Source organism: Crocodylus siamensis, chromosome 4 (genome assembly GCF_052110815.1).
Source record: "Crocodylus siamensis isolate JL-2025a chromosome 4, ASM5211081v1, whole genome shotgun sequence".
In the NCBI taxonomy this organism is placed as follows: domain Eukaryota; kingdom Metazoa; phylum Chordata; order Crocodylia; family Crocodylidae; genus Crocodylus; species Crocodylus siamensis.
The window spans coordinates 114,618,759-114,642,898 of record NC_143398.1 but is presented as its reverse complement, the minus strand read 5'-3'; the positions used below and the strand labels follow the sequence as shown (position 1 = coordinate 114,642,898).

The following is a 24,140-nucleotide window of genomic DNA, read 5'->3' as shown; positions in this document are numbered from 1 at the left end:
TTCTCCTCACTTTCACCCTCAAAAGAAGCCCAGTATCTTTTCCTTCTTTATACTGCCCCTTCTATATTTTTTCTTTCCAAACCCTAAGGCTCAGTATTTTCTTTGTTCTCTTTCAGTCCCATGCTCCTTTTCCTTTGCAGGCTATTGTCTCAAAATTACAAAGTCAATAAAGGAGGGGAAAAGTGCCCTTTTTGCAGTGGGTAGATAAGACAGTCAGAAGCTCTTTTAGTTCAGTTTGTTCTAGCTTGCTGTTTGTTACAGAGAACGATGAAGTTGAGGCTGATGAGAGAAATCAGGCAGATGGCTATCCAGCCACAATCTGTAAAACCTCTCCCCTCCAAATCCAATGTAGAAAGAAATTACAGTGTGTGAACCTTAACAATCAGGCCTGTCTAGTCACAAGCTCTGGGTGGCTTCCAGTCAGGTGCTCTCTGGTACAGGGAAGCTCTAGTCTTCTCTCACGGATAACTCAATCCTGAAGTTTCAGGAGTTAGGGTAGCAAGCAGGATAAAGTGCCCCAGCTGACCCTGATTACTGAGTGAGCCTAGCTGTCAGTGGCCTAGCTACTCCTAGATGGTCTCATTTGCCTGCATGTGTGTTTGTAAGTCTCCTCTTTCAGTGCCCAGCAAGCTACTCAACAGAACAAATACCTCTTTGTCTAGCTTATGACTCCTGCTTGTTTGCTCCTACTTTCTTGTTCCTTGGGTTTTTCTTGTTGGTGTCCTGGCTTTATCTGGTTCCCTGGCTCCTGCCTTCTGACTCCTTGTTCCAGCCATCTACTCAGACCCCTGTGCTTCCCATCTGCCATTCTAGCTCCTTGACCCCATGCTTCCAGGCTTGCTGGCTTCTTGACCCTATGCTCCAGTCCAAACCCCTATCCTCTGATAGCTGGCTCAGGGCTTGTGACTTTCGTTCAGAGATCACCCAAATCTCAGTCCTGGACAGCTATAACTGCCTACGCTGGACCCCTGGCTAATGACTGCTGACCTCCCTTACCTACCTCATTCCTTCAACTCATGGTTCTACCTACAATGACTGCCTGCATCCCAGTCCCTTACAGACCTTGGCCTTCTGACCTGCCTGCTTTTGATCTTTTGACTCTCTACTTTAGTTGGCACCCGTGCTTCCTGCCCCTGTCTGGTCCTGATCCCCTGGGTTGTGACCCCATAGGGTCAAGGGCAAACCATTTATGTCCCAGTTGTACTCCTGATATGAAATATGGCATATACCACAAGTCCACTCCACTCTGGAGGACCTGGCTGCAAGACAAGCATGTTTGCCATTTGTAATACACAGAAAGGACCTTAAGTAGTTTGCAGGAATGGGCTGGAAATAACTTTGTTGCAGCCAGGTTTTTTGATATGACTATATCAGTGGAAGGGGTCCTTATTCTGATGCACCCAAATATGCCAGAATTCTTGATGAGAGAGAGGTGCTCAGGTATCATAAAGGTTATCATAGGATACATTATCCTTAGATGCATAGACATTTCTTAGGCTATTAGAGTCTGAAGAGCATTGGATTTCACAAATTGAGGAACTTGATAAGAATGGTGTAATGGAAGAGTATATAAAAATTCAGTGGTGTGAGAAAAGGCTGAAGCATCCTATTCTAGGTATGACAGACAGCAATTCCTCTGAAAGGCTAGAAGGCAAGGAATAGGAAGCAGTCAATATGGCTTCAAGATGGACTGTTCAGAAGTCTGAGTGTATAAAAGAACAGGCACTAGAAATGGAGTAGCAAGGAGGGAACCAAAACAGATGAGCAATTTTGCAGGCCTGAAAGAAAAGAAAATAGAATGGCACTAAATGCATGATTAACACTAACTGAAGGGCTTAAAGGGGAATGAGGAAAGGCAAATATATCTGGAGAAAAAGAAAAATTAGAGAAAGTTGGTCTATTAATAAACAAGGAGGAATCAATTATGATCAAGGGTGGGAGTGTTTCCTTAGTAATAAAAGGACTGCCAGCCAAGACTCCCACTATTTTGAGTGTCAAAACCTCCTGGAACTACAAGGGGGGCATAGCTCCTGGATTTATTGTGAGACTCATTTAGACTAATGAATGCAATTCTGAATTCTGCTATGCTGAAACAATATTAAAATGGAGGGAATTCAAAGAAACTCAGCAATGATAATGAAAGATCTGAAGTAGTTATCTTGTGAAGAATAAACATGCCCCGAGTTGTATACACTGAGTTGTGGGTGACATAGTAGTCACCTACATATAAATGCCAAGAAGAGAAACATGATGGCCCCTACAAAGGCTGACAAGGAAACTGAACTTGGTTATCTTTAACAGCTCTGATGTCTATGAATCCTTGAGATTCCCCAGGATTTCACTGATTCAGCAAATGTACCTAAATCTGTGCCTAATTTTTTGCAGGTCCCTCCCATTGAAGTATCTTTCTGAATTTGGGGCAATGGAGAAGGTGTAAGTGAAAATCCATAGCTATCAAAATTCTTATTTACGGCTTACTGAATGTTTCTGAAAGGATACTCCTCCTTTCTCCTTTCCTGAGAAGACAAGTATGGCATGAAAGACTCAGCAATTAAAGAATCAATTTAATGGCTCTGATGGCTCTAAGATTCCTTGAAAAAAATCATCCTCATATTAACTTCCTGTAACTTCAGTGAAGCCAGCAGAGTTAAAGGAGGGATGAATCTGCTCCTTTATCCATTTTATTTACCTATATGAATTATAAATATGCATCTCTCCATGAAACAGGCAGTGGCACAGGTTACAGCATTAGTAAAATCAGCCTCTCACGTTTAATGAAATGCCAGATTACAGGCTTGTTATTGGCAGGTTGGGGTAGGAGACACCAATGCCTGGGTACAAATATTGGACTATCCCCTGCAATCCTAATAAGAAAAGCCCGGATCACAAAACATGATCACAAAACAGCTCAACAGAATGGTTGGCTCAAAACACGAAAAGGCTAGTTTCTCTTTGTCTCAAAAGCATCACTTTAAACTGCCTGCCTGTTTGAAATAACTCATTTTGAATTAGTTTATGGGACTTGGCCAAGACAAACACTCTGGATCATTTGGGAGTCATGCTTTAGAGCAACATATTAATGCTCTGTAAGGAGATATAGGTATGTAGTGGATGCTTTCCTTATCAGCAGCCCTAGCCACTGTAACTCTCTCTAACAAATCTTTCACTCTTCATTTCCTCCTCCAGCCTGGAGTAGGTCAGCCAGTGACAGTCTGTGTGCCTTATACTGTTAAAACCTGAGAGGATTGCTTTTTTCCTTCTGGAAATGCATAGCATACAGAAACACATTTGCTCAGAGGCGGAACTATCCTGTTCTTCTGCAAATAAAAAGCTAAAACAGCTAAAGCACAGCATTGCCCCTGAGGGGAGAGTATCCTACTGATGTAGTAAACCACAAAGACTAACTAAAGAGGAGGCACTGCTTATGAAATAGTGCCAAAAGAGGAGGACAGAAACCCAGCAGATGATTGCAGAGGCAACCATCACTAGTGCCAGAAACCCCCTTGTCTGTGTACCGTCTTTGAGTACTGTTTACTGAGCACAACATAGTGCCAGGAGGTGAGCCCTCGATTTAATGTGGTTCTTCAGCCTAAAGACTGGCTTTTTGTTTTCTGGATCTCTACTCTTACATCAACAAAAGTACCATCATTTTAGATCTGGATTCATCAACTGAGTTCCCTGTGCTAGGCAGAGTTTGGGCTTTTTGCACTTCTGGAACTGATTTCCTGTGGGGTCTTTCTCTTGCTACCAAGAAAACAGACTCAGCAGAGCATGCCTCCTCAGGAAAACAAGTATCAAGAGATAAATAATGATGGAGGGTCCCTGGATATAGTGAAAAATCTATTCAGAATCAGATCTTGCCATGTCTTTCAAAAACTTGCTGAAAAGAGCTTGAATAGGAGTATCAATAAACTCCTCATAGTTATGGCTATTACACCAGTGCTGGCCTTTTTCATGCTGGGAAGGCTGGGTTTGCTGTAATTCGACTCTTCAACTCAGCTGTCATTCATGTAGTATTCTCTACAGTGATTTCTCCTGAGAAAAACAGGTTCTGTGGCCATGAGCTCCTGGATGGCTACAGCACACATCTCATTCCCTTAGGAAATTTTTCTTGGACAAGGCCTGAATGAGCAGCAATGTGCTCCTCACAGTTATTGCTCCTTCAACAGCTCCTGCTATGATCCTTGCTGAGCGAGTCTTACAGTGCAGACAGACATAACACGGGACCTGTTCTAAGAATGCCACTGATTAGGAACCAGGTCACATTTGTCTGGCTGGAAGTGTCCACGTGTACATTGCTAAAGGGGTCTAAGTAGAATTGTCACATTTTAGGGACTGCACTGTTGACAAAATGCCGCCAAGCGATGGTAAAGTATCCAGACTACCAAGCCTTCCAGTATATGGAGTTTTCCTAAGGATTCCTCTAGAGGGGAAGGAAGTCCTGGATTGGCTGGTCACCAGTATAGAGGAAGACATCATAACCCACAATTGCAATTTCCACTCCCCTTCTCAAAGAAAAAAAAAGAAAAGAAATAAAAATAAATTGAAAAAGATTGATTGAGTTTATTAAAGAACATAATTACATGTCACCAAAAATTTTGTGGTGGTATCCTGATTGAGAACACACAGGTATTTGTGTGTATGTGTGTGAGTGTGTGTGTGCGCACACTGCAGCAGGAAATGGACACCGCTCAACAGGATCCTCGGCTTATTTAGGGTAGTGCTGGGAATAGAGGGATTGCCAGGTGCTGGGGGGAGGCTGTGCAGCCACCTACTTGGTTACCAGAGAGCAGGTTCCCAGCACCTGACAAACCCTCCACTCCCACTCTCTGCCCAGAGTAAGCCTGGGACTCCACCACTCAGTGTTTGTAGCAAGGAAGGTAAACTGACATGGAAGCTTTGCTTCACCTATGTAGATTGTGGTCTGTTTGCACAGCAAGTCCTGGCAGCTGGGCACCTACACACGTGCATCAAGGCTGCTCTGATGCATTGTAATTACAGCGAGTTACAGCGGACTCAATCAAGTTAATATATTAACTCAAATTAATAATATTGATTACTAATATAACTCAATTTATAATATAACTTGGTTAATCAAGTCTGCTGGAATGTGGTAATTACCATGCTCCAGCAGACTCCAGTGTCATGTATATCAGCATCTGCATGCTGAAAAATGGGGGCACTTTAACTAAATCTTGTTTGATGAGCTTCTGAAGTGCCCCCCTCACCATTTTTCAGCATGGGGATGCTCATACATGTGACATTCTGGGTGCTTTAATTAGAGCATTCTGGGTGCTTTAATTATTTAAAGTGCCCCTTCTCCCAAAGCATGTATATAAATGCCCCATGTGCTTGGAGGGAGAGGCATTGAGGCACAGTGCAGTTTGGGATGCTTGGAGGACTGATGAAACACTAGGCATGGAATGCTATGCGTCTCCATGTAGCTTTGAGCTGGCTCACAGAGGACCACTCAAAGTTTTACTTGATTATCCTGGTGTTTTTGAAATGTTCCTTAAACCAATTTTAAGTGGCCCTGCACATCTAGACTGTTGGGGTGTGCACTTCCATTTTTTGGCACCACATACCACACATGGTACATGTGCACATGTTTACTGCACTGCTAGTTTGCAGCACAGTGGGTTTTTTGACACAGAGATCCTGGTGTAAAAAAAAAAAACGGTGCAGAAAAGTGACGCAGCGCATGTGGCAGCAGTGTGTACCACCAGAAGGGAGCCTGGCCAGCCAGAGCCATGTTCTGGCTGCTGGCCAGGGTCTGAGCACCTGGATTGCCATCACTGCTTCCCCAGGAGACCCCCAGGAACCCAGGTAAGGTTGCTGGGGCCAGCCCAGGTACTGGCTTCAGCTTCCCCTGTCTCACCCGGGGCAATTTGAGTATTGCCAGACTGCATATGCAGGGGCATGCCCAGCGACAAATAACAGTAGCAAAAATATGTACTGCTATTTGGTCCATGGGGAATGTAAGTGTGCACTCATGGGGATGTGCCCTTGGGGTCTGAAGCGTATTTAGCATATTCTAAGCATTATGTCTGTCAGCACCCTGACATTAACTATAACTATGCTGGGCCCATTCTCGTTCTGAAGTATCCTTCAGGGAGTGACTAGAAAGAAAAGAACTGCATGGCAGTTTCCTTATGGTTATATTATCTACTCTGATTCCTGTTGGGCTCAGAAGACCTGCAGCTGAAGGAAGTGGATGGTTCTCAAGAGTAAACTTGCAAATTTTCATTCTGCTGCTTCTCCCACTTTTGCTTCTCTGGCACTATTCTCCCCAGAAAGTATACCCCCTTACTGTTATTCATCCAAGAATGTAATACCTTTAGGGCGTCATCTAGCTTTCATGTTCTCTTGCTGTCAGTTTTAAAGTAGTAGCTGCTCCATCAAGTTTGGGAACTCCTCAGAATGAGAAGAGTAGAGTTTGGGCACAATATCAAAAAAGACAAAGCACCTTATTCAAAGATTGATTTGGTCTTTACTTCTTCGGAAACAGCAGCCAATTCTGCCTTGGGCAGAGATCTTGTAAGCATTTAAGCTAGTCATTTATATCTGGGCAAAATTAATAGCACTTAAAGTCTCTCGGTTTTCTTTCCGCTCAAGAAGTTGGCCAGTTTCAAGGGAGTTGCTGGTATCTTGGTGCCTTTCACCCAGACTGAAAAGATCTCTCAGACCATTCAGATTCACTGGGACAACCACTTATCTGCAATCCAAGTGTGTTCATTTTTATTCCAGCCATGTTGCCCAGTCCTTGCCTAGCAGTGGCCTCAGAACTAGAAGACTGCACCCAGAGGTTTGTGTGGTTCAGAGGCAGAGACACTATGGGCTCTACCTTACAGTGGCCCACCTTGATCCAAATAGCCTTTTGGAAACAGTGGTTTCCTTCTTCAGCAGGCAGTTTGGATCAAGATGGAGGAGTCCAAGAAGGACCTCTGCTGACTACAGGTCACACAAGGAAGGCAGCAGGGAGTTGCAGAGTGCATTTTGATGTTCCCAGGCTTTGAGTCATGGTCCTAATACAGAACTGAATTCAGCTCTAATAGACTGCTCAAGGTAGGATTTTTTTTTCTGTATTAGCTCTTTCTGTAGACGAATTCCTTTCCCTCTGTCATTGCCCCTCCTGACAGTATGAATTAAATGAATTATTTGGCTAGAAACAGACATCTTTACTGAAGCATGAACAACTGTGCCATGACATGGTGTGGCACAGCTGATTGCACTCCAAGGTCATCTACAGACATCTTCAGTTGTTGCACCCTGACTTGAAGCATGTTTACAAGAAGGAGAAAACTCCTGCTTGCAGATTCCCCACAACCAGGTTGGCAAGTAGGAGAATCTCCTGCAGGGGATTTTCCTCCTTGCCTACAAGCATGGGGGAGAGGGGAAACTCAAACAGGGGCCCCCCACTCTGCATTTCCATTTTGAGACCTCACAAAAAGTTCCAACCTCTGCTTCCACATCAGGGGAAGTTTTTAATCTGTGTAAGCACTATATTTAATAAAATAATAGGAGAAGGGAGGGAGTTACTGGAGTGGCTGGGGATAGAGATAATATTTTCCAACAGTCCTCTATTCCAATAGTTCTCTATTTTCCTGATGACACCAAACTTTGGGGCAAAGCATCCACACCTGAAGACAGGTGGGTGATCCAGGCTGACCTGGACAGGCTCAGCAAATGGGTGGGAACCTGATGGTGTTTAACACTGAAAAATGCAAGGTTCTCCACCTTGGGAGGAAAAACCTGCAGCATCCTTATAGGCTTGGCAGTACTACGCTGGCTAGCACTACAGAAGAAAGAGACTTGGGGGTCATCATTGACCACAAGATGAACATGAGCCTGCAATGTGATGCGGCGGCTAGTAAAGCGACCAAAACGCTGGCTTGCATCCATAGATGCTTCTCAAGCAAATCTCTTGACGTCATTTTCCCCTTGTACTCTGCCTTGGTGAGGCCACAGCTGGAGTACTGCGTCCAGTTTTGGGCTCCACAATTCAAAAAGGATGTGGAGAAGCTTGAGAGAGTCCAGAGGAGAGCCACGCGCATGATCAGAGGTCAGGAAAACAGATCTTACGACGACAGGCTGAGAGCCATGGGGGTCTTTAGCCTGGAAAATCGCAGGTTCAGGGGTGATCTGATGGCCACCTATAAGTTTATCAGGGTGACCACCAGTATCTGGGGGAACGTTTGTTCACCAGAGCACCCCAAGGGATGACGAGGTCGAACGGTCACAAACTACTACAAGACCGTTTCAGGCTGGACATAAGGAAGAATTTCTTTACTGTCTGAGCCCCCAACGTCTAGAATAGCCTGCCATCGGAAGTGGTTCAAGCACCTACACTGAACACCTTCAAGAGCAAATTGGGTGCTTATCTTGCTGGGATCCTATGACCCCAGCTGACTTCCTGCCCTTTGGGTGGGGGGCTGGATTCGATGATCTTCCGAGGTCCCTTCCAGCTCTAATATCTATGAAATCTATGAAATCTATCTCTAGTTTGTCAAAGATATTATAGAAAAGGTGGTAGAGGAGAGAAAGGTATTGGGTGGGGTGAGAGAAGGGTCAACCTAGAGATGATGTTGTAAAACAAAGTTGGTTTTAGTTAAGGATGAGGCAGAATGTTACTATGGGGAGGGATAGGAATATGGCAAGATAGAAAAGGGAAGTGCTTCTAACTTTTGTGACAGAAATTACAAGCTTGGTCATCAGACATGTTGGAGATCATTAGTTTGTTAAAATCCTTATCTAGACCTCATGACACATAATGAATATACATTACAAAGTTAAAGAACTTGCATCATGTAAGATTAAGAGGTGTACTGGCTGACTTGGAAGAGCTTTTAAATTTCAAACTTTTCCTTTGGTAGAGTTATACTGATGAAACATAATACTCCTGTGAACATCATATTCTATTCAGACAGGATCCAATGGTGCTCCTAACAGTAACCATCAATTTTAAATTTCAGAATGAAAGTCATCAATCCCAGACTTTCACCACAGTCCCCGCAGATGACAAGTGCACAGGCCCAACCTGCCACCCATTCTGACATAGGAATAAGACAGTTGGAACTTTTTTTTCAACATATGTTTCACCAAGTTCCATAAATTGAAATGAGTTGGATTTGATTAACTTTGCTTTTTTGTTCTTCTCTTTTTAAAATACTGTTTTGCCTTGGAGACTGATCTTGAACTGTTTCAGGCTAAATTATGTAATATAATTTGATTTTAGGACAGTCAGAGAGCATTCGAACAGCATTCATTATGGAAATCATGCTACAGCTTAATTCTAAAGTAACTATAATGACTTCATAATAACAAAGAACCAAGTTCTTTCCCCTTCTAAAATGTATACTTTCTACATAAGAAAGATTCCTTCAAACACAGGGTGAGACTCCAATCCAGAGAGCAACTGTTTCAGTTCAGTTACTGGTTGGGTGATGGAGGGGTGCTGTTATATATATTCACCTCTTCCTTCTCCTTCCTCCTACCCAGCATGTACACAGGGAAGAAAATTCCAAATCCACAACACCTACCTTAGGTTTGAAGGCGATTAGTTTCAGAACCATCTCAACAGTGAAGAGACCAGTGAAGAGCATGTTGAGGATATTCATGGCTTCCTTGAACATGCAGCTTTGACCGTAGTGCTGAAAAACAGATATCCCAGAATCACTGTGAAAAATGAACTGAATGGGTTCATTCACTTATACAGGATGCCAGGCTCATCCCTCTTCATGGTTAGGTCTTCTAAAAAGAATCCTCATTTCCACATTCTTTAAGGTCTATCCCTCCCTTCTCCTTGAACTGCTTCACAGCAATAACTGTCCTTCAGATGAGTCAAACAGGATTGGAAGCCCTTTAAGATTACTCTAGATTAGCAATTCTCAACCTTTTTAGACTTAAGATACCATTCAAAAACGCCAGTTCTTACTTTTCATCCATGTTTTTACTACAGAAAAATAATGGAGCAATTGTTCTGTTGTAAAGAATTCAGAAAGACCACTACAAGTCAGAATGTTTTTAATATTATGAATTCTTATTTGAAATCTCCGGTCTTATATTGTGACATATGTTCAGTGGTGTAACCAGGGTACTGGTGGGGTGGGAGGCAAAAAACCTGGCTTTTGCTACAGCCACGCAATTGTGATGGTGATGACAGCAATAACAAAGTTACTGCTGCTCCTTTGTGCAGCAGCTGCCCCAGGTGTCCAGCTACATTCTTACACTGCTCCTCATTTTTACTCATCTTACAGTGTTAACGCCCCACAGCGCCCTTGAAAGAATCTCAAGACACCTCAGAGTGCTGTGGCACTGTGATTGGGAATCACTGCTTCAGTATTATGGGTATTATTGTCATACTGGAACAAATGAATGGTCAGTCTAATTTAGTAGACTAAGAATTGTCAGTGCCAGAAACTTCAGACAGAAACTGAACAATAATTTACAAAAGTACCTCTTCAAATGGGAGGTTCATCCTAACTCTGGCCCTAGTTCAATAGAGCATATGTTCAGGTGCTTTGCTGAATGGGGATGGACTTAAGGAGGTAGTCAAGTGCTTTTGTGAACTAGGTCTCCTGTCTGTTCATGATTGGTTGACACCTTCAAGTATAAGGCTTTACATTTCTAATCTTTTCAAGCCCTTCTATGGCAATTCTGGTTGTTTTTATTATTCTCATAAGTGTCCATTTTTTTTAAACATACTAACCTCTAGGTATCAATGTCACTTCATAAATTCCACAGGTAACCTATGCATCAAGTAAAACCAGTATTTTATTTTATCAGTGTTAAATATGTTGCAAGTTTTAAATTTGTCGCAAGAAATATGTTCCCATATTATAACAAAAAAAGAATAGAAGAGCAACCTTAGTTTACCTTCTCTATATCATTTATTATAGTATACCCCTCCATGATGTCCCTTACTTGTCACAGTTTCTTTTTCAGTTTCTCCTGACCTGCATGGAAATATTCCCATAGAGCTTATAATGTTGTCACAAGTCTCTGCACCCCTTCTATTTCATATATATTTTTTGAGAAGGGAGTCACCACAACACCAGTTCCAACTGAGGTCTCATAATTGATCTAATTTGTGGCATGGCCATTTTCCCCAAAGTTTTGTTTACTTCTTTGACTGCTGCTGCACATTGAACAGAGGTTTCATTGAGTTGTTCATAATGAAACCAAGTCTTTTCCTGAGTAATTACACCTAATTTAGAATCCAGCAATATACATGAGTAGTTCAAATTATTCTTTCCAATATGCATTGCCTTGCATTTGTCAACACTGAATTAAATCTGCAATCATGCTGTCCATTCACTTAGCTTTATTATGAACCTGTAAAGTTACTCTTGGTCTCCTTTAGTCTTGATTAAGCCAAAGAATATATTCTCTGCAAATTTTGCCATGTTACTATTCATCTTCTTCTACCCCCCATAGTAACTGAAACTGGTAGCTGCACCTATTATCAGGTTTGCCTTTCTGCATAATAAGACTATTTTAATTGCTTATAACTTTACTGAACTTGAATGGTTTGTACTAAAAAATTCTACGTTGTTTGCTGCAGGCTGACTTTTCTTAAAGAATGTTTCAGGCCAAAATAATTCAGTTGTTTCTGAGAGCAAGGCTGGGGGGGATGAGCGGGGAGGAAGGGTGGGCAGAGATGGACACGGATCTGTTTTTTCACCTTTTAAAAAAGAAACAGGACACTTTGTATTCAAAAAGCTTTTGCAGTCCCAGACTTTGGAGTAGGGACTTTGATCTGCCGGGGGGTGGGGGGGAAGAGGGGAGGCAGCAACAAAGGCTCCTGTGTCATGGATGTGCTTTTTGCTCTCCCTGTGAAATTCTGACCACATTCAGGCAAATTATAAATATCTGAAAAAACAGCAGCTTTCTTAGTCTTGGCAGAGATCTGATAAAATTCAACAGCTAAAATCCTCACTGAACATACTTGGGCATTTTACCACTCCTAGAACTGACCAGACTGCCCATGTACCATCCTCACAGAACAAATAAGATGTTTTGCTTACTTGCATGGCCAGGCAGATAGTGTTCAGCAGGATCAGAATGAACATCAGGTACTCAAAATAGGTGGAGTTCACCACATACCACACTTTGTATTGGTATTGGTTCTTAGGGATGTACCTCCTCAGGGGACGAGCCTTCAGGGCATATTCTACACACTGACGCTGTTAAACAGACAAGGCAGATTATACATTTATGATGAGTAACAAATAACATTTGGTAATTTTTTTGGTGAGGGTTTCTTTTGGACTAAAATCTAAGCAATAAAATAAACAAATGCTACCCACTGGAGCCTTTCACTTTTCCTCCTTCTGGGCTACATATTGCTCTTAGTTGGACACACGAAATCTTGTTGAAATGTAGGTGGCATACAAACCTACACTAGACTTCGACTTTTTATGTGGGCCCTTAAGAAAAATTTATTTTACATAGTTCTCAAGAGATATTGGAAGTGCCAGCCTAGGGTTTTGTCCTGTTGGTAGCCCTCATGTCTTCCTTTCAGGATATATCTCTTGTTTTATTTCACACCCTTAGTTACACTGAGCAGCTGTAAATTACCTGATTCTTGTCCAGTTCACAGTTCTTGTACTCCTGCTCTCCTTGTTCCTGGAACGTGACAATGACGAAACCAACGAAGATGTTCATCATGAAGAAGGCAATGATGATGATATAGATGATGAAGAAAATGGAGATCTCCACCCTGTGGTTATAGATGGGTCCAACATCTTCCATGTGGGAATCAATGGATCTGTACAACAGCCTGGAGGCAAAGAGAGACACACTGGAGAACTTAAAACGTTCCAAGAGCATAATCTCATAGCAACTTGGTGAACTATAAAAGATATTGAAATCTAACAGGGTAACTTAATTTCTTCTAATGTTATCAAAGCTGAAAAATGATTTAGTTTGTATTGGGACAAGTATAGAGTAACTTTCTAGATCTGAATCCCAAATTTTCGTAAAAGTGCAGATCCACATCTTAGTTTTATCTATTTAATTCTGCCCATCCTGCTCAATGTCGAGGTGCATCAACAGTTTAACCATTTAAAAGGTTAAAACAACAATGAGACCTTCAGTTTAATATAATGCAAATAAGGAAGGGACAGTCCAATTTGTCAAGAACCTGGTGCTACTCACAAGAGTTCTGTGTGGAATGATGATCTCAGTACTTTTAATTATTTGAAACCATGTTGGCACTATCAGGTGAGAGCACTCTGGAGCCTAACTAGCAGATGTGGGGAATGCCATTAAGTCACAGACAAGTTGGTGTTGTCAGATATATCTGGTCAGCACTGCAAGGCCTTCACTGCTGCAACTCGCACTAGCTTGGCAGTGATGGAAAGGCTTTTGTAAGAAAATGCACAATGCTCTTAAATACCGATAAAACACCTGACAAGGAGTTCACAGTACAAATAAAGAATGGTAGGATGGGGAGCCATTACACCCTGAAAATTAGGCAGTATCAGGTATTTGAGACTGGGCATCTAAATGGAACAGGCAAGATGGGAACAATAATTTGCACTCAGCTGAAACAGTAATAGAATCAGTATTATTACTCATGAATTTTATTACCCGTAACAACAAACTACTCCTATTATAACTAATAATTGTTACTCAATAAGAGCAAAACATAAACAAGCAATAGGTTGTGCTCCAAGGAGCTTATAAGCAAAGTATGTAGAGTATAATAAATATATACAATATTTTATATACTGTATATAGTATAGTATGTGTACATATTGCATATATAGCGTATATACCTATGTATTCATATTCTCAATACAATAAACTGCACTTTATTATCTTCTTTTTTTAAAAGATATAACTAAGAAAGCTTCACAACTCTCTGTGAAGACAACAGAAGGTATTATGGGAATCATTTCTCCAATTACTGAAATACAGTCGCTTCTGGGGTGGAATTTAGCAACTAATTATCAGTGCATTGCAGCAATGCACAACACTTCAGAGCTCTAGATCTTAAATTCCTTTTTAGAAAGGAATGAAGAATTTGCATTTATCCCCACCACCATACCCCTTGGCCACCTGCTCAGCTGTGCACTCACTCTGGCCAGCCCTCAAAAGTTGAAACAGTAAAGAGCGCCATCATGGCATTCAAAACGTTGTCAAAGTCAAACTTGCTGTTCTCCCAGCTCCGGGGCTGGATCATTGGCTGGGTGACCTCGCCATCTTTGTATGTAATGAAATACCCCCTATTGTTTGGAAAGCAGAAGAAAAACAAAAGAAAGTTACAGTTACAGCACTAGACCCAGGGGAGCCCATGAATGTTGCTGGCAGGGAAAGGATGAACTAACTTGCACTCTGCGGGTGTTTGCTTGGAGCTATCACTGCAGCTCTTCAGTTTGCCCTAGAGGAGAATGAGAGAAGAGTGAAACTTCCCTTCCCTACCATGTATGCAGTTAGAGTGGACTTCTGTAGAAAAGGGACTGCATGTTCTGTTTGCTTAATTATCTATGTACCTCCATCAAGAGCTGAGTGACAACAGCTGTCAGGAGACTAGTGAGAAAATAGCGAGCCTTGTAACATGGGACACCTAGCACATATTATTTATATAAGGGGTGCTCACCCTCCGGCTCATGGGCCAAATCCAGCCCACAGAGCCATGAAATCTGGCTGGTGCCACCTCTCTTCCTGTGGCAATGGGGAGTGGTGGAAGCTCTACATGGCTGGCTCCAGCCTCACCTGAGTCACTGCAGTGAAGGGGGTTCAGGGCTGGGCTGCCTCACCTGCACTTCTGGATTGGGGCCAGGTTGCTCCACATCCTGCTCCCCACATGTGTCTGGATTAGGGCCACTTGATCCTCCACCACCTCATGTGTCCAGATTGGGACTGTCCTCCCTTGCCCCACACATGCCCCATGCATCCAGACAAGGACTAGGCTGCTTCCCCAACCCCATGCATCTGGATTAGGGCTGCTCTGGCCCCTGCCCTCCCCCCACACACCTGGATCAGGAATGCTCTACTGCACCACACCCTGAGGGGATGGATCAAGGTTGGGCTGCACAACTCCCTGCACTTGGATCAGGTCAATTGCCTGGATCTGGCTCATGGAGGGACCTGGCACCACCCATTCGGCCCAAAGGGCAAAAAGGCTGGGCACTGCTGATTTAGGTTGTAGTAAGCATTACTATGCTGTTTGAAAAGTTAAAACATGTTCTAAGTAGTTGCATGGTAATGCTTACTACAATCTCCCAGCCTGCATGCTTCATAGGGAGCTCTGGCAAGTTGGGTCTCTGCTGTTGGTGGTGGGAGGAGGGACACATGGGGAGCTGAGCCCAGGAGAGGGTGCTGCCTCTTCTGCTGGATCCTGTTGTCCTTGGACCCAAACCAGCTGAAGACTCCTGTGCAATCCCAGGGCTGGGACCAACAATCAAATGATTGCCAGTCTCAGCCCTGGGGCTGTACTGGAGCCGGTTAGAATTGCCTATGCAGTCCTGCAGCTGGGATCATAGATCTCAGCCCTGGGACCACAAATTGCTCATGTTATTTTTGTGGAGTGGTCAGATGATAGTTAAACACGTTACTTAATATGATCTGTGAAAAGTCATAGCTTTGCTACAATCCTAGTGAACTTAGCATATGTTTTAGTGATTGAATGCGCTGACTTTTTCATTAAGTGCAGTTAACATGTTCTAAGTGCAATGTATGACAATGCCCAAAAAGAAATCCAAGGGAACTTTCAAGATTAGCCTAAGTGATATAAGGCATGTGTGTGGATATAACCCAGGTGAATACTTTCTAGGAAAAGCACCACTGCCACTAAGGTGTTGCTACAAACTGTCTGGCAGGAGAACAGGTTGACAAAATGTTACTCTTTTGATCTGACATGAAGTGCATCACCTCTGCAATGTATCTGGTCTTGATTCTGGGTCTTGGGTAATGGGACTTGGGTTCTGTGACTCAGTTACTGCAGTGCTGGACATATTTTCTGCTCTGTAACAGGAAGCTCCATTTCCCCCACTACTTCTTCACTCTACTCTTCTCCCTACCCCAGAAGATGGTTCAGTGAGGGGGGAGGGGGGCTGAATGAATAGGTTTCACCTTGAACAACTGAACTCCAATGCAGGCAAACATGAACTGCAGCAAAGTGGTGACGATCACTATGTTCCCAATGGTTCTGATGGCAACAAACACGCACTGGACCACATGCTGCAAATAGAAGACAGAGGCAAGAGTAACTGGAAGGATCATTCTCAGCTGCTCTTGCTGTGGAGTGAACCCATAAGTTCAGCAAAAAATATAAAGTATATAAAGTATACTACCAAGTGGCATTTCCGGAAATAAAAACCCCAAAGCCATGCCTAGAATGTGTGTTGTATACCTATAAGCTGTAAACTAGTAGAAAAGCAGTGAAGAATACTAGGATTCATCTCTATAAAATATTTAGTAAGCAGCATGATGGATGTATATTTGAATACCCATCCTAATCATAAGAATGGACCTTGCTAACAAAGAAGAGGAAAGAATCAAAATACATACATCTGGCCATTTGCAAATCAAGCCAAACTTAATGTACTTTAAGCCTTCTTGCCTTGACAGTGATCAGATACTACCTGCACTGTTTTAAAAGGCTGGTACCTTCTTGCCAGAGGTAACTTGGGTTTCTAGCATTTAAACACTACCTGAGGAGATCAGAATTTTTCTAACCTTTAGCCCTTTGGCTCTGTTGATGGCCCTCAATGGTCTGAGCACTCGTAGTACACGTAAGATCTTCACTACGTTGATGGCACTAGATCTGAAAGAAAATAGCAGTGAATCAATAGCAAGAGAAGGGAGCCTAGCTGTAGGGGAAGATGGGTGCTTGACTTTTACCCAGTCTTTCTTGTTTGTTAATATTCTTGGAAACCCAGGCCACTTAAGACTTTAGAGTCATCTTGTTGCTGATGCTACAGCTGTTCAAAGCATCAAGGTGACCACAAGGATAGAACTCAATCCTTTGCTTCCAAAGCACAGGTTACTACAACTTTGGCGACAGGAGAATCTCCATGGGCTGTCAGAGCTATACTTAAGACATGTTGATTAACATAGCTTTGATTTAATCTGCTAGAGGACCACTAACCAGCGCATTACAATAATTTAATTTATTTCCCTCAAAAAACCTCTTTCTGTGAGTAAACATAATGCAGAGACATCAGTAACAAGGCACTCTAACTTACATCTACATTTTTTAAAAAAATGTAACCAAGTTTCAGAAATCCCCATGGGAGGGGAAGTATTTTGGGGACACTTCAAAAAGCTGCAACTTATGCTTGGTAATTGCCATACTGAATTATCCGTGCAGGTTCTGCCACCTCGTCTGTACAGCCCCTGGTTATAGCCAAATAGCATTCGCCATCTCAGCTGTATTCATAAAGGGAGGAGAACACAGGGAGGGCTCTCTTCAGCAAGTCAAGCTGCCAAATACACTGTGGATATGTAATGGAAATTCTGCCAAGATGAAGTCATCATAAGACATTTTAAGATACGGCACAAAGAAGGACTCTACTGAAATGCTACTGAAAGGAGCTTCCCAGTGACTCATGCGTATATCAAGGTACAACACCCAATCTGGCATTCAGTATGGCAAGGTGCCTGGGTTCTGACCCAAGAAAAGTGCTGATGCTTACCCTGAACTTTATGCAATGTTGTGAATGTCTTGTTAGATCAGCATCAAAGGGCATACTTTTCACACTTACTCCTTAATGCAGAATGTGTCCTATGGCTTTGCAATGTTAGCCCCCTCCCACTGTTTTTGGGAACATCATGCCTGTGCTAATATATGGAAGCCTTTGAAGACTGGGGAGAACAGCCAAAATTAACTCTGAACTGTCCTTGGGAACCTGACTGGAAGCCTTCTAAGGTTCATGAGAGTTTTCAAGTTGACTCCAGTGGGCTTTGAAAGCGGTCTTAAGTGAGGTGCTATTCAGTTGAGGGGAATTATCTGAGCTATTATAGGATCAGTTAGGATCTTATTATTTTGGAACTGCCCTGGCAGTATCCTCAGACTTTCTTTCATTTGAGGTAGAAAGTTTGATCATAGACAAGCAATGCTATTAACATGGTTAATTAATAAAAATAAAGTTGTGTGGCACAATGACTAGGCAATGACAACAACACCAACTCCACAATTCTATCATAAAGCTCTCAAAACACTTGGTAGGCATTCATTGATTAAGACTCAAAACACTCCTGTGAAGTAGCCAAATATTATTATCCCCATTTTACAGAAGGAATAATTGAAGAATGGACAAGTTACAGTGAACATCCCTAAGTAACGCACTTTGAAATATCACTGAAGTCAGAGAACTGTGAATGGAGTCCAAGGGTCTCATAAATTTTTGTTTTAAATGCTGACCACATTATATCACTCATTTGGTACCTTCAGTAGTATCTCCCTCCAGGAAATTATAACCATATTGACCTGATGCATTACTAGCCTAACTAGAATAAATTTCTCCAACTTTATTGGCACCAGCTAGAAAAAAAAAATCTTGAGATTTCAGTGTTGGTAATCAACACAATGCAAGGAAAAAAGAAAGACAATATGACCTACAGAGTCTATCCCATGACTCCCCCGCTTCAAAAGGCCCTCCAGTGGACAATGGCATACTCACTGGATCCCAAAGGAGATGAGAGAAACGCTGACTACCAGCAGATCTAGGATGTTGAAGTAGTTCCTGCAGAAGGAGCCCTTGTGTAGGAAAGCCCCATATGCAGTCATCTGTGGGAAGGGACAAAGAGACAAACACACTTTTCCATTAGTAGTTGCCTGGGAATCATATCTCAGATCATATTCAGCTGGTCATGCTCAAATGTATGTTCTGTGGGGGGCCGGGGGGACAATATTTCTGACACAATGACCATTTTATCCCAAAACCCCAGTGAACAAGATGGGTCCCCATGAAAGGGAAATGAAAGGTAGCTCCTTTGGAGCCTATGGTAACTCTTTCTTTGAAATCAGAGCAAATGGAATAGAAAATTTTACTCAGAAATAGAAAAGGCGCACAGTGAATGTTTGCAAAAAGAGCTTTCTGAAAATCAAATAATTTCCCCTTTATTTTCAATAGGAGAGGGCACTTGGAACTAAGATGCCTGCATGTTTTAAAAAACTTGATTAGACTTAGTAAAAATATGAAATCAGAAAGTGACTTTCTTTTGTGATATTTCTTGTTGCTAGGTCATTGATAATAGACAGTGGAGCCCCTCCTCCCTCTGAGCAAGAACAGCAACTGAATCACTTGGGGGTTTTATGCTTTAGATCAGGGCTAAAGCAACAGGAGGTATTCTCTTTCCATTTGACTTGCTCCCTATATTCAGAAACCCACTCCCCTATCTCCATGCCTTGTTTTCCCCTTAGTTTGAAGCCTCATATGGTTTACATTTGTTTTCAATAAATTATATTGGGGGTTTTTTTTCATTTCCCTCTGTTCCTTTCTTACACATCTGAGGAAAGGATTCCATGGGACAATGTTTGTAAGACATTTGTACCAGGGATATCAGTCATTGAGAACACTTTACATTTCTGGAACATGAAGAATCCACTTCTTTTACTAGGTATCTTTCCTCTAGGATAATGCACTCTGGTGAATAAGCATCAGTTTCTGTGTAAAAATATGGAACTTTTCTGTACACAGGTGGAATTTTAAGGCTCCAGAAATATACATACTGGCAATATAACTAGAAATGGGTTTGAAACAAAACTTCAGGCCTAAAGACCTTTGAGCTTTGGAAATTTTAGGCAATGATTTGAATTTTATGGCTAAGACCCATTTAAAAAGGTAAGGCTAGCATTGCAGTTTCTCAGAATGACTGGCTCTAACCAAATTGCTCAAAACAGAAGAAAAACAATCAGAAAAAAATCCAGTAAGCACGAGAATATGCTTAAAAATGTTTCCTGGTTCTGGTTACCAGCCCAGGTGAATGTGATATAGGATTTGTTAACAGTTTCCAAGCATGGCTGCTCATGGCAATTCCAGCCAAAGGACTGTGGAAGAGAACATGATATAGCATATTACTCATTCACCAAACATCTATGACATTAGGGAACTGACTACCAATCAGTCAGACAGAACTTAGAAGGAAGGAAGTATAAACTCTGGATTCAGTTTAGAATTTATACTTTATGGACACATCAGATTGAGGGAGGGAAGGGTTCTTGCCATGACAAAAGTGGTAACCATGACCTTTATTTTGTATGGCAATCTTGAAAGAGAGGGGGCACCATTGAAATAAAGATAGGAAGCTCTGTTAAGTTTAAGTACTATACAATTGTGGTTCTTTTGTGGCCTGTTGAAAGATGTAATAATATGCAGAGGAAATAGCAAAAAAAAGTCTTTTTCCTCTGTGTCTGCCTTCCACCTGTGGCAGACCAAAGCAACTCCAATGCCACTGTGAAAAATATATATAATTTGTGCTTATGCAGCAGTTCATGTGCCCAAAAGATTGTGCAGAAAACTTGTTAATCATATTGTTTATGAGTATTATCAATTCAATTTTCACGATGGAGCTTGATTCTCCATCGTCTCCAACCTTGTACAGTCACAGTCACTGCTACTGTTTATCCTAACATTGCACAAAAGGCTGCACAAGATGCAAGACGGCAGAGTAACAGACCCTGAGAGATTGTGTGCTTTGTCTACGGTCAAGCTGTGAAGCCATACTTGAAATAGGATTAAAACTCAGGATTTCCTGATCCTCTGCTCAGCTTTTACTCTCTTCTTCATCTCTATACCTAGTTCCACTGAAGTTCATGGGAGTTTTGCCATTGCCTTCAGTGGAGCTAGAATTTCATCTCAGAGTTAGTTACTACAAGTTACAATTCTCTAGGGAAAGCAGAGCACTATGGTAAGGGATTTGTTAGTTAACAGGTTCAGTTAACTGCCACTGAAGTGAAGGAGAGATCTGCATTTACTTCACAGGGTATGGGGTTGAGCTACTAATGTTATGCTCCTGTGTATTCAAATCGACTGAAGGTCTCCTTGTCAGAGAGTTGAGGCCTGGGCTATAATTTGGTTTGAAATGTGGTTGCTGCATTGCTTCCTTTTTGCCATGCTTTTTTTTTGTGGGCACTTAGATTTGTGGTCTAAATATGCATGCTGCACACAGCAACACAGCATGAAGTGTGAACCTCTTTGGAGAGTGCCATGGCTGTGGTGCTTTGAAGCTAAACAGACAAGTGCAGTCCTGAACAATACTCAGGGAGCATCTTGTCCCCTTAGTTTTTGGTGGGATATCGCATTAGCTGTCTGAGCTACAAGATCTTAGCAACTCCAGGGAGAAATACTGCTACCTGCCAGAGCTCAGAACCAGCTCGCTGTGACAAAAAACAAGCTGTCAACTGAACCCTGCATTTAGAAAGCCAGAAACTTTGCTTGATTACTGTTATTTAAAACATTAGACTATCAATTTGGGGAAATGAGAGTTAAGAAAGAGGTAGCATATTTTTATTTTCTCCACAGTCAAACCATTCTCTTGCTACATTTCCTCATGGGTAGAGTGTTTCCCTGGGAAATCAGAAGGGGGTAAATCAGCCAGGCAGTTTTACTCTCTCAATCAGTAATTTTCTATCATGAGTAACCATCTCAGTTACAGTCCTTCATACTTTAAGTGACCTGTACGCTAAGCTCTCCCTCCATCCCTCAACAGTGAAATCTATGCTGGGTCTCTGTCATGGGCGACTGGTGCCTCCTGAGACAGCGGGGCATGTGCTCACCCAGCAGCCAGTCAGCAACCATAGGGGCATCCCCCATGGCTGATCTCGCCAACTGGAGGGGTCCCTCTGCAGCTGATCATGCTGACCCGGAAGTCAGTGATGCTTCTCCTGGTACCCCCACTCCTTGGCCGGCACTCGCTGGGGGGTGGGCACTAGTGCTCTCACCTGCTCATCACCTAACTGGGGAGCGCTGGCTGTCAGGGAGTACACCAGCACTCTCAGGGGGTGCACGTGCCTCCCTGTGCATCCCCTACACGTCACCACTGGTCCCTGTTTACTTCTGATTTCTCTTATTCAGTTGGGCTAACTGTAACCTATAATAGATGTTTGGCTTCTTCAAACCCCAGTTTCATGACTGGGAAGAACTCAGAACTTGACACTGAGTTACGGCATGCAGAAGGGGCATCAGTTCGACCCCTGGGAGGAGGGGCATCAGTTCATACAGTGCCACCTTGCAAGCCTTCAGAAGACCTCAGAAGCATAACACCAGCTGACGCTAACACGAGTCTGGCCTACAGAAGGTGGCAGGCTCAGAGTTCTTTGCACATCCTGCAGAGAATGGTAACCATTGGGGTACATGTTTAGGAAGCTGGCTTTTTCCTCAGCCATCTTTTATATCTCCTGACAAGAATGCCCTTTTATATTGAGTCCCCAACACAGCATCATACTGACACTGGCCTTATAGTAAAATGTAATTTTTATATCAAAATTAAACAGAAGACTTGTTTAAGTTTTAGACAACTATTGATAAGATAAAAGCCAAAGAAAGTAGTGTCTGTGAAGATAACAGGGATTTAAAGTGATACATAGACAAAAGAGAGAAAGAGAGAAGTGTATTGCTCATATTGGTTACCTTAAGAATAATTTCTAATGTAAAGATACTAGTGAAGACATAGTCTGCATTGCCTAGGATCTGAAAAATAAGCACAATTGGGTTAGTGGTACTCAGTGTGACCCAGAGACAAACAGGCGTGTTTGTGTTAGCAACAGATAGCGGCAGATAACTAGGAGGCTCACGAGTGACAGGTAATGGTAGAGAAGATGGACACTTTACCTTCAGAGCAATTTCAATGGTGAAAATGACAGTAAAAACTATATCAAAATAAAAGAGAATCTGTAAAACAAAAGGGAATAAGGGTGGGGTGTAGATCAGTGACTGACCACTATAACAGGAAATAGTCCAAAATCAAAATGCACAAGCCTGCTAACAGGAGGCAAGCAAAATATATGAAAAATGGTACTGTAACAACACCCTGTTGAATGCAATGAAGTTCTTGGCACAAGATACAATAAGCATATCAAATGAAATCTTTTCTGTGAGTGACAATCCCGTGAGGGCTTTGAAGGCAAAACATGTTTTTGTTTTGTTTTGTTTTGAATTTTATAAAGAACAGACAATTCAAGGATTTCCCAAATATACTTCTAGACTTAGAACACAAGAAGGGTTGGTCTCTTGGGGGAAAAAGATATGGGTTCCTTTTATTAACTTCTGTGCCTAGTTGCAATGGAAGAAAAACAAACTGCAAATAGGCATATAGGGTTGTGATTACTTTCTCTCACTCCTGACTTGTCCTGGATTAGAATGAACAACAGGGGCCAGGATCTTATTTCTTTTATTAGGAGCTGAAGTTGACTTGTTATCTAACATTATGGACCAATGTACATTTTAGGGGCTTTAAAAGCAAGGGGGAGCTGCTACTTGGAGTGCATAGCACCTCTTACCACCTACCCGCTACATCTGCATGATAATGCAGTGATACAATGAGCTAACTTGCCCCAATTTTGATCCTGAATGAAGCAGTTAAAATTGGAGCAGTTTTGTTACACTTGTATTGCTACAGAATCAAGCAGTTGCATAGTAACAGCAGTACCTTTTGATAGTGGTACAATGGTTACATATACCTATACCCACCTATGATCCTATTCCTCTTTGAGTTCCTGAAAAGCATTAATGTTTCTAACTGTGTAACACAGTCACCTTAGCCTTAAAAACTACGCATATGTGTTATGCTTCTATCAAGAGAACTGCAGCTCTCCCAGTAGAAACCATGACTGGACAGACATTCACATAGTTTCTTCCAGAACAAAACTGGTGATTCTGGAAGACAAACAAGCTATCTCCAATCCAGTAGAAGTCACTCCTGGGAGAAGAAGTACTTGTATACTTCCCTGCTGCTTGATTCTGTCCAGAGACCAGGAGGATTTAAGCAGTGGGGAAATGCCTCCTGTGCCCTCTGAAATCATGGTCACCCCAGCCTGAGGAAGGCAGGAGAAGTAGTTGCTGCTCATCTCTTCCTGGTCCCAAGAGAAGTTGAATGGCAGGGAAAAGCAACCTGTCTTTCCCAGACTGGGGTCATCCTGGTCTGGAGAGGGCATGGGACAGACTTGCTCTGTTCCCTCCTGTAGATCA

At 42.3% G+C, this 24,140-nt stretch overlaps 1 protein-coding gene across 7 annotated transcripts in view; it reads right to left on the bottom strand.

The window, feature by feature from the left end:
• The window catches only part of CACNA1C (calcium voltage-gated channel subunit alpha1 C), a 665,915-nt gene that overhangs the window by 77,700 nt on the left and 564,075 nt on the right, over positions 1-24,140 (bottom strand). For 4 of the 7 annotated variants that reach the window (XM_090043440.1, XM_090043446.1, XM_090043445.1 and 1 more), the window contains 9 exons: positions 22,584-22,643; positions 18,633-18,739; positions 16,687-16,774; positions 16,081-16,188; positions 14,334-14,386; positions 14,085-14,231; positions 12,580-12,781; positions 12,027-12,185; positions 9,540-9,650 (listed from right to left, as the gene is read on the bottom strand). In XM_090043440.1, coding sequence (XP_089899566.1) covers positions 9,540-9,650; positions 12,027-12,185; positions 12,580-12,781; positions 14,085-14,231; positions 14,334-14,386; positions 16,081-16,188; positions 16,687-16,774; positions 18,633-18,739; positions 22,584-22,643 — 1,035 coding nt within the window. Of the gene's footprint in view, positions 1-9,539; positions 9,651-12,026; positions 12,186-12,579; positions 12,782-14,084; positions 14,232-14,333; positions 14,387-16,080; positions 16,189-16,686; positions 16,775-18,632; positions 18,740-22,583; positions 22,644-22,784; positions 22,845-24,140 lie in introns of all 7 variants that reach the window. The other 3 variants (XM_090043443.1, XM_090043442.1, XM_090043444.1) reach the window with 2 other exon arrangements.